General features: G+C 36.8%; 1 protein-coding gene across 1 annotated transcript in view; it reads right to left on the bottom strand.

Annotated features, from left to right (window-relative positions):
* Nucleotides 1–827: 827 nt before the first annotated feature.
* Nucleotides 828–11,055, bottom strand: part of CDH7 (cadherin 7) — a gene marked incomplete at both ends in the record, with an annotated part of 109,690 nt that continues 99,462 nt past the window's right edge. The window contains one exon of the mRNA XM_081263483.1: nucleotides 828–1,321. Coding sequence (XP_081119609.1) covers nucleotides 828–1,321 — 494 coding nt within the window. The remainder of the gene's footprint in view (nucleotides 1,322–11,055) is intronic.

Raw genomic sequence — 11,055 nt, 5'->3', positions numbered from 1 at the left:
AAATAAACATAACACCATGTGTCAAATAAAAAACAAAAGGTATTCTCCTGTACAAATCAGAAGAGATAATAAAAATCAACGAATAGACAGCAACTTTTTAAAAAATCATACCTACATAAGCATCTCAAAACAATTGCAAACTTGAAGAATTATCTACCTTATTCTTATCTGAAACACTTCACAATTTATTGACTCGACCATGGTTTATGTTGCCTTATGTCAAATTTTAGTGGCTATTATTTGAGGGTTTTCATTTGATAAGGATATTCTGAGAATTTGTATATTGCTAAATAAAATATTTTTTTGCTAACCAACAGCAATAAAATTATCTTGAATTCTATCTTATAGCAAGCTAGAAATCATCGCTGTGAATTAAATTTGTCCCAGGTTTTGATAAGCAAGGAGTTCCAGGATTTCTCAATGGCACGTCACCATCTACTCCTCTCACTGGCAGTACCATGAAGGTACACGCAGGACATTGCTGGCTCACTGACAACACGGGCCACCACTTACTCATAGAGGTTAGGTGCCTCTGCAGGTATATGAGAGTTGCTATCTATTTCACAAACCACTGAGCATTTCTTTTTATCAAAAAAGAAAAGAAAAAAAAAAAAAGAAAAGAAAACCTTCAAATGCTCAGAGTCTGTGGTCAGTGCAGTCCCTTGGATAAGTCTAAGGAAGATATGCTTCACCAAGGCGGAAATCTAAGCAGTTAAAAATGGAGAAATATTTACAACCATTTTTTCTCCAGCTAGTGGAGTTCTTGCTTTCTGAATGTAGTGGTTTTGTTCTTTTTCTTCAGTACATTTCAAGTAAAGGTTCCAAGGCTATGAGTACAAACTCTCTTGGCCAGTTCCATACATGTCCGCGAGGCGTTTAAAGCGAGGTCCCCAGTCACTTAGGTAGTCATAATTCTGATCAGAGTTTGAGCTGATGGAATCCAAAGAGCTGAGTGACTCAGCGACGGAGCCATTCCCTTCGAAGGCATATGTCTGCAGAGAATCATAGGGGGGAGCCCCCGGGTCAACATCAGCTTCTTTCAGTCTCTCCCAAATAAATTCCCGAAAAATAACGTTATCTGGGATGCTCTTAAAAGTTGGTCGACTCAAGAACTGGATTTCTGGAGTTACATCCCTACGGGTCTTGGTGTCACGGATGACGTTGAGGTTCCTCAGTGCAGCCATGTCAAAAGCCTCTGTGTCTTCCTCTCCCCCGCCCTCGTCATCGTACCTGACGATGTTTTCTCTAATATCTCTCTCTTCGTCAAAAATCAGGGGCTCTTTTTTCCGCCTTCTCATGGTTACGATAAGAAGGATCAGCACTGCAAGGAGGAGACAGCAAAGTGAGAATTTCAGCCAACTGCACGACTGTCCCTCATCAGGGTGACATCGGGCCGTGATGGTGACACAGATTGCTTGCCTTCACGGGGAAATGAATTGGCCTCTTACTTACCTGGGAATTCACAGTGGCTGATGTGCTAAAATTGCTAAAATGGCTTTAAAATAGAACACTTTCAGACATCAAGTAGCCCTTTTGCACACCTGTTCAGGATTGATGTCTTGCTCCAGCCTCTAAAGTGTTTGATAGAACAAATTGAAGGGCCAGCTCAGGATAAATACAATAATTTCAAAGCCATGCAACATGAAGGGATTTTTTTTCTGAACTTGTTAATTGCTGGAAAGGCACAGTGACATTCATAAATGTTTTGTGTCTAATTTAACAACTGTAATTTCAGGAGGAAATGGATTATAGTATTTGGTCAGGTTCTTTGAAGACATGCCTAGTCCTTGTCTATGAAATTCAGCTATTAAATAAAATCTAGCATGTCAGGCCATATACAAAGATTAAAAGCTTCCCTATAATAAATTGAATTCCACTTTCATGTATGAAATTCTGAAGTTGGACTTACTTTGTGCATTATACCTAGAGACAGAATAGAGGTTGTAGATTTTCAGCATCAGCCAAACATGGGTTTAGGAAATAAATTGTCCCTTAGATGTTGAACAGTTTTGTTCTTGTGTAAAAATTCATATTATATTAAATCATGAAGCATGTGGTTGTGCTGGAAAGCAAAGAAAATAACTCCACTGGATGTTTTTTTTACCTTAAACAAACTGAATATGGACCATATTTTTCATGGGCATAAAATAATCATGAGAAGCATTCTCTGGCTACAATTGATTAAATGCTTCTTGAACTAAGAATATGTTAGGTTTTATGCCTCTTTGAATTAATTTAGAATTAGGTGTGAAAACATGTTCTTGAACTTGTGAATTCAAAAATTACTTTAAAAAAGTATTGAATTATGTTTAATTATCTAAAAATAAAATATTTTATAACAATTTTTGTTGCATCAGTCTAAGAATTATTTGCAAGGTCTAGAAAGCCCAAAATCTACACTAAGTAGATTATTATTTGGAGTACATTTTTAAAAGGGGGCTTGAAGATCTAGGGGTGTGGCTCAATGGCATAGAACTTGCCTCTCGCATGTGCAAGGCTCTGGGTTCAAATCCCAAGTGTACTAAATATAAAAACTAATAAAAAGGGTGCTTGGAACATTTGTGCTTAAAGTAGTTTATAAAATTTACACTTTAGCATTAAAAATGCATTTGAAAATAAAAATATAAAACCAAGAAAGACATGCATGCAATCCAGTAAAGCTATATACCGTAACCAGGTAGGAAGCACACTTTAGCCCCCACCTCATCCTCTAGTACAGTCTACATGCACAAGTGAAAAAGCTAAGTACTTTCTAAATTTTCAGTAAAATCATTCACATCAACTAAAATCACGTATTTTCCTAAGTGTTTATTTGCTACTTGCTTTTCCAGCAACAGCAATGTGACTGATGAAATTTTTATTGGAGTTCTTTGGAAATACTTGTAAACAACTACCATTTTTTCAGGTACCACTTTCCTTTCCTTTCCCATTTGACCTTGGACTACTGTTCATAAATTTTGCACTTTGTAGACAGCAGCATACAATTCAGCAATTGAAAAGCATTTCTGAGCTTGAGCTTTTATGGCCCGCCTCTTATGACACATGTGTGTTTGTTCTCTTCTGGGTTCTATTTACCACATTTGAAGCCTCTCAGTGGGCTTCACAAAAGGGTAGATATACAGTTCAAAAGCTACTGCTTGATTATCTTACTGTTCCCAAAAGATGCCTGGCTCTCACCTACATTCCTACTGTGTGCATTGGCCCTTTTTGTCTACTGAGAATTAGCATTTTTACCACTCCAGGGCCCTGTGGTTCCCAAGGTCTGTACCAGAATCCTGGGGCACAAGGAGCTTTGGCCTTGGTGTCATGCAGGCCTTGGGTAAAAGCTGAGCTTTGCACATGTCAGCTGGGGCAAGTAACTAACTGATCTTAGCAATCTGTCATGGCTAACTTCAATTTTTATGGGGTGGATGAGGGAGAGAAGAAGACTTTGAAATAATATTAGCAGAGGAAGCAGAGTTCCAAGTACTTTCCAAGTGTGCAACACGACAGTTCTCATTCTCATCATCTGGCCTGTCAGGAGCATTAATTTAAACTTCCAGGAAAATGGCAGGTGAAAATACTGTGTTTTCATTGAAGGAAAAACAAAGAACAAGCTTAGATAATAGGCAAAGTAGGAGGTATAACAATCCTGTGGGTAGGCATGTGTACTAAAGGACAGTGGGAGACAGAAAAGCTGGTGAGGTGGGAAAGGAAGGTGGGCATGCAGGACATGCCATTCGTCCTTGCTACAATTCTCTGGGGTATTTTCCCACTTGCTTGTTTTCTTAGACACAGGAAACAACCTGTCTGTAGTCATGTTGGTCTGTAATTCCTATAACACTATAGAAAGTGTTAGTAATTTCATAGATGATAATTGACAGACAAAGCCCCCAATGACCACAACCAGAGCACAAATGGAAATTGTCACTCAAAGAAAAACAGGTCAGTAAGCGTTAACACCGATACATGAGCAAAATTATTGTTTGAGATTTATATGCCACTTTAGTTTCTGAAACTTTTCACATGGTCCCCTCAGAATAGATGTAATTACAATCGAAAGAAAGTAAGACTCCGTGAGAATTTCTGGTGAGAAACCAGAGTGAAGCAGGGGAGCGAGAGGGGAGTGTCAGCAGAGGCGGAGCTGAGTGGAGAGGGGAGGCAGGTGAGAATGAGAACCCTGCTGCACAACCAGACAGCAAAACTGTGGGTGAATGTGGTAGCTAAAGGGTGAAAGAGTGGCTGAGCCTAAGCCCGAGGCAGTGCACAGAGAGGATAAGAGTCCTGGGACAAGGGATGCTCTTTAAATGTAGATCCACATCCAAACAGGCAGAAATTCCAAAATTCTCTGTCCTTTAATATTGTTACAGTTACTCTTGTCATCATATGTATTCATCAATTATTCACGTCTTGTCTATACTAATAAACTTGCCCACTGCCACTCAAGACTGTAGCTGGAGAGAAGCCCAAGATCAGCCATGGGGGCATCAGCCATTGTGCAGGATGCCCCAAGATGTTAATATTTTTCAACATTTTCCTTATTCCCCATCTGACTGGGAAGCTAAGAACAAATGTGAACCATTTGGGAAGGTTAGATAATTAAACATGTCAATGACTTTGGAGAATATTAATTTCTAACTACTTGAGCACATATAAAAATAAAATTTAACTTTTATAAAGAACAAGTATTAACTGCTTTTCAGGGACTATGGAGATAATCCCTGTATTAAGAAGAATATTTTCTGCCTATGTAAGCACAAGATTATACATGTTAAGAGTTTTATCAGTAATCTTTTTTTTTTTTTTATGTTATGGACCACATTTCTGAGTGGAGACAGAAGAAAAGATTTAGGTCTAGCTTAAATCTAGCCATGTGAAACATATTGTGTTGGATGTTGATGAATTGATACTTCCATTTAAATGAACTGTATTAAACCACTTATAATAATCACTAAAAATAATGACATAATGTTGCATGCAAAATCAGATGTAATACATCTCCTAGTGACCTTTACAGTTCAATTGGTTAAACAGTAATCAAATAATAAGAATAAACTTTAGAACTATGATAATTATTTGAAAACAAGAAAATATGATCTTATAGTAAATGAATAAATAAATAAATAAAATACAAACAAGGCACTGTTTTTACAGATATACAGAAGGCTCCTGACATTAAGTTGAATATTTTATGTGCTAAAAAATATATTTTAACCCAGGTGTGGTAATGCATGCCTATAATAACAGCATCTCAGGAGGCTGAGGAAGGAGGATCCCAAGTTCAAAGACAGCCTCAGCAGCATAGCAAGACCTTAAATAACCCTGACTCAAAATATAAAATTAAAAAAAAAAAAGGTCTGAGGTTAAGTACCCCTGAGTTCAATCCCTGGTATAAATAAATAAATAAATAGTAATCTTAAAAAATAATCCTTTAATTTATATGGCAATTTAAAATACACTAGGATGATATGTATAAGAAAGTGTTTATTTCTGTCCAGGATGCTCAGAAAAAGTCTCATGGAAGGAATGGCACTGGAACTATATGTACTTTTTTCCCTTTGGTCTCAGTAACAATCATACTTTCTTATTAGCCATAAAAGAGTTATCTAAATGATCACTGGTAGACATGGTAGTCACCAATAACATGTGGCTAGTCACCACTTGAGGTGTGACTGTTCTGATGTGAGATGTTTAGTAGGTATAAAATATACATGCAGGTTGAAGACTTGAGTTTTTTACAAAGTAAAATATTGATAATTTTCATGGATTTATGTTAAGTGACAGTAGTTGGGAGATACTATATTAAAAAAAAAAAAAAACACCAAAGGCTGAATGTTCTCTCTGATAAGTGGATGTTGACTCATAATAGGGAGCAGGGAGGCATGGGACAAATGGAGGAATTTTGACTGGGCAAAAGGGAGGGAGGGTAGGGAGAGTGCATGGGGTGGGGAATGATGGTGGAATGAGATGGACATCATTACCGTAGGTACATGTATGACTGCCCATATGGTGTGATGCTAATAGAAATGTAAAGTTGTGCTGCAATTGTGTACAATGAATCAAAATGCATTCTGCTGTCATACATACCTAATTAAATAAATAAATTTTTAAAAATATATATTGACAGCATTTATTTCAACTGTTTTCTTTTACTTTTACTAAAGAACTTATTTGAAAATTTAAAATTAGACATGTTGTTCATATTGATGACTCACAATAAATTTAATTTAGATGGCTAATCTAAACAAAATGATTCAGAAATACTGGAAAAAAATATTAATTGCTTATGGTCCTAAGGTATTCTCTAAATTTTTGTTGCCAATTGAAAATTTTAAAAATTCAGGAAAATGACTATTATCACTGTAGTTATTACTTCACCTAAAACATATACTTGAAAAATTAACCTAATTTAAATGAAAAATCTGCATAGTTTGTGAACAGGTTCAATAATTTATCGTAAAAAATCATCCACATCAATGTGCAAGGAGAGTTTAGCCTTTTGATAACTTTCTATTCTTTTTCTTTTTTGGGTACCAGGAATTGAACTCAGGGGCACTCCTCCACTGAGCCACATCCCCAGCCCTATTTTGTATTTTATTAGAGACAGGGCCTCACTGAGTTGCTTAGTGCTTTGCTAAATTGCTGAGGCTGGCTTTGAACTTAAGACCCTCCTGCCTCCACCTCCCAGGCTGCTGGAATTACAGGCGTGTGCCACCATGCCTAGCCTCTATTCTTTTTTAATTCTCCATTCTCCTTTGATTCTGTTAATTTATATACAACTTACTAAAAATCTGTCATAATTTTGTCATTGGGCGTTAATTAAATTTTAATAATTTGATTAACCTCTTTATGAAGTGAATTTTATTGGTAGCAGATCAGAAACCACCATGAGGAAGAAAGGACACACTGCCACTCTCTTCTTTATCAATTCAAATCTTCTCTGTTCTCCCACTTATACTCTGCATCCTCAACAAAAACAGAGACCACTGACTGGTGACAATTTTCCTGACATATTCAAACCAATAATTGTATTTCCTCTATATTCAGTTGTATTCATTTTTATTAGTTTCAATGTTAGCGTCTTCCATAGCCCTACTTTCTTCTATCCTGATTGCTCTTAAGCCAGAACAATTTGGGTTTTCCTTGCTTTTTCCTGGAGATTCTGGTGACCCCTGCCTTTCCGATTTTACCAAGTCCAAAGGGTGTCACCCAACTTGGACTCATTCAATAGAATATAAGAGGGCTCCTTACACACTGTATAAAAGAAAAAACAAAGAGAGGTTTTATTCTCTCCTCCTCAACCACAGTTGAATTGGAGGAATATCCTTAAATTCTATACTTGCTTTCTTCCTCTATGAGCCCAATGAAACCTAAGACCCTACCATGTCTCTGATATCTCACTCCCATCTTTCTGGATAGCCATATTTAAAATCAACTACTCACAATTTTTATTTATAGTGAATATATAGGAACTTACAAAATGTAATAAATTTTAAAATATTGTGATTAGTATTGTTTTTTATTATTTGTTACTATCACCTCTTTAATTAATGAAATTTTCTGCCCAAATTGCTCTCACATTTTTCAAAGCTTCTAGGTTGAAACTCATTAAGCTACCTCTAATTTGCTTCATATCTTGTATTCTTTTATCAAACAAGGGAATAACAAAACAGAAATTGCCAATTCATCCTTAACTTCATTTCCTCCTTATTTTCAACACTTGCTCATTTCATATTCCAGTCTCCAGCGCTTACATATTGTGGCCCATGAAATATGACTGGAATCCCTTCTCGAAGCCACTGCCTTTGCCTATCACTTAAGAGCTTTCAATTCCTGATATTCCATTGATTGTGTGTTGTATTTATAGTGCTTAAACATATGGTAAGTACTATTTTTTATTAAATAAATAATTATTCATATAATGCGAACTTGTACAATATAGTTTCTGTCCATTTGGACCTTGTAAATGGGTGCTCAGAAATAAACACAGACTGTACTATCAACTTACACATAACTGCAATGACCCTACTTAATCAGATATTACTCTGTTCTATCTACTAGGTAGTAGAATAATGAATAATAGAGATACTGGGTCTTCTCTTGAGGGTCTTAACATGTAAATCAGAGGCTGTAAAATAACAATTATGATAAGTGATACCCATGAGCTCATTAAAAGCTATGTTGCCTCCTAAGTGCCCTATGTTCCTGCTTGGAGAATACACTGTTGAGAGAAAGGGGAAGCCGGGTGGGAATCACTACTCCCAAGGTGCATTTTAATTTGTAAACACATATATTTACAAACTGTGGTAAGTACCACAAAAGAAACAGGTGTTAGGACAGAGAACTGTGAGTGTGAAGATTGCCTAATTTAATCAGGTGGTGAGGACATTACTCTTCAGAACACAGTGATGCAAGGGCTTGAGGATGAAGGGATGCGGGAAGAAAGTTTCAGGAAAAGGATGTTTTGTTTGAAAATAATGGAAATAAAGGCTGTGCAGCTCTTCTTACTGAGCAAGTGAATGACCAGAGTCTGATGCTCAGAGTAGCAAGCAGGTGGTAGATGATGCCCTGCTTTGTGGACCATGAGAAACAGTGGGGTTGTATTTAAGCATACTTGGTGATTTGGAAGTGTTTCAGGCAAAGAAATAAACCACTTTGTTTTAAAAAGTGAAATGAGCCAGGTGTGATGGTGCATGCCTATAATCTCAGTAGCTCAGGAGGCTGAGGCAGGAGGATCTAGAACTCAAAGCCAGTCTTAACAAACATGAGGTGCTAAGCAACTCAATGTGACACCGTCTGTAAATAAAATACAAAATATGGCTGAGGATGTGGCTCAGTGGTCAAGTGTCCCTGAGTTCAATCTCTGGTACCTCCACCCCACCCCCAAAAAAGTGAAATGATATGGCATTGGTTATTATAAGGAAAATATGTCATCAGAAGTGACATCTGAAGCAAGTTTTGAAGGAGGAGTAGTCCATCTATACACTGTAGAAGCAGAGATTCATGCAGAATCTCAAGAACAAGAGGCCAACATTTTAACTTGCACTTTTGAACCCATACTACCACTTCCATTCACAAAGAATAAATAAAAATGTGTAACTAAAATAGTTCAAATGAGTGATTGAGGCAAATTAAATATCTCAACTATAGCATTTTAAACTAATAAGAAAGAATCCTTGATATCTCCACTGAAATATTTCCACTATTTTTAGTTATAAGTTTCTGATTTTTTTTTTCTCAAGCACACATACATTCCCCTGGCTATTAGCTGAAAATATAATTTAAATATGTTTAACCTATAAAATAGCTATTTTCCAAAAATGTTAAAGAGATAGACTGAATCTCAGGAAAATTTCATAAATATGTAGACTATTAGGAAAAGAAAATCCAGATCCATTGGAAATGTACCTATGAATAGTGATGAAAATGAAATCAAAGTTCTTTCCCATTACTGAGTACCTTCAAATCACTTATGGTTTATCCAGCAAGCATGTGTGGAATACCTTGTATATGTCAGATCTGCAATTTATGAAATGCCATGTGTAATGATAAAATAATGCTCAACCCTTGCCTTCAAAAGCAGGAGCCCAGTGGAGAGGGCAGAAGAGGTGGCAAGCCAATAAAGCAGTTAAATCATGGCTTGATGGATGCCGCTTGGCTATGATGGATTCTCAAAGACGGCCAAACGCCAGTGCAATGGGGCTCTCTAGAGAGGCACCCAACCTGAACTCAGAAGCCATGAAAGTGAGTTTGAATACAAAGAAAAAAAAAAACCCACTATGGATTCTGTATGGATGCTGGAGACAGGCAGGAGAGACAGAAGGAGCACAGCAGAGTGAGTTTGAGAAAACACAATGTACATTCAGTTTGTCTAAAGTACACTGGGAGTGGAGAGAAATAAGTTTGAGCTGAGAGGGAGCAGTTTGCTTTCCAAGGGTCTGTGATTTCAGCACTTAGATGATGAGGAGTCATGGAAGTATTCTCTTCAAGCTGGGATGTGTCACAATCACATTTGCTTTTAGGAAGCTTTGTCTTCAGTTCTGATGGACTACATCTGACTGAGGGTGGGGAGGTCACCATAATTCAGGAGGGAAAAGATGGAACCTAGACAAAATCAGGTGCATCATCAGAGGAAAGAAATGAACTGACTCAAAAACTAACAAAGTAAAATCAAGGACTGATTAACTATGGAGATGGGGCAGAGAGAAGAGGGAATGCAGACAAAGTCCACTCAGAAAAACACAAAAATAGGTACCAACTAGGGAAAAGAAGCAGGAATGTAGGGAGATTATTCAGGATTTGATATTTCTATTGAGATTTCTATTTTCAGCTACCCCAAAGAACATGCCTATGCATAGATAGAGCCATTGCAAAAAGATCTGTGTAAAGGAGTCCATTCTGCCTGTGTCTCAAGACAGGGTAACGATTAATTAAACTGAAATAATATTTTATTTCCCATAAACAAGTATCACAAAGTTTTTCTTCTTTAAATGTGAGAGAATGAGTTCATTTGGGCTTAAGTTAAGAGAAATAAAAATGTTCTAAGGATGAGGACTATTTTATGCACAAGGTGATGCATGTTGCATTTAGGTTGGGTTAAAATATAACCTCAGATTTTACATGGAAATTTCTAAGAGTATTTTCTCAAGGGCAGAAATCATTGGAAGATACTATAAATTAGGTACCCAGAATTAACCAGGGATCCCTATGTGAAACATATCAAAGATATTATTGCCTCTAATTTGGCAGTGTCCAGGCTTGTGATACCTGGAGACCTGTAAGTATCTTCCAGAGATACACAGATCTTTCATATATGAAAACATTTTTAAAAAGTCCCTAATCAAGAACATTTAGAAGGTAGTCTTGCCTGGTTTGGGGTTCTGACTCTGACACTCATTGACCCTGTAACTCTGTATACATTTCCTCTAAGCTATACTTTTCCCATTGAAAAACTGTGTATAATAATAATCATTGCCTAGTAACATTTTATGAGAATTAAATTAGATACTGCTTATAAAGTACTTAGGTTAATGCCTAGCTCATAGGATTAAGCTTGTGAAATGTCTTTCATTTTTC

This window comes from Spermophilus citellus, assembly GCF_964194105.1.
Source record: "Spermophilus citellus genome assembly, chromosome: 12".
In the NCBI taxonomy this organism is placed as follows: domain Eukaryota; kingdom Metazoa; phylum Chordata; class Mammalia; order Rodentia; family Sciuridae; genus Spermophilus; species Spermophilus citellus.
Note: the sequence above shows the minus strand (reverse complement) of the source record. Positions and strands in the feature narration are given on the sequence as shown.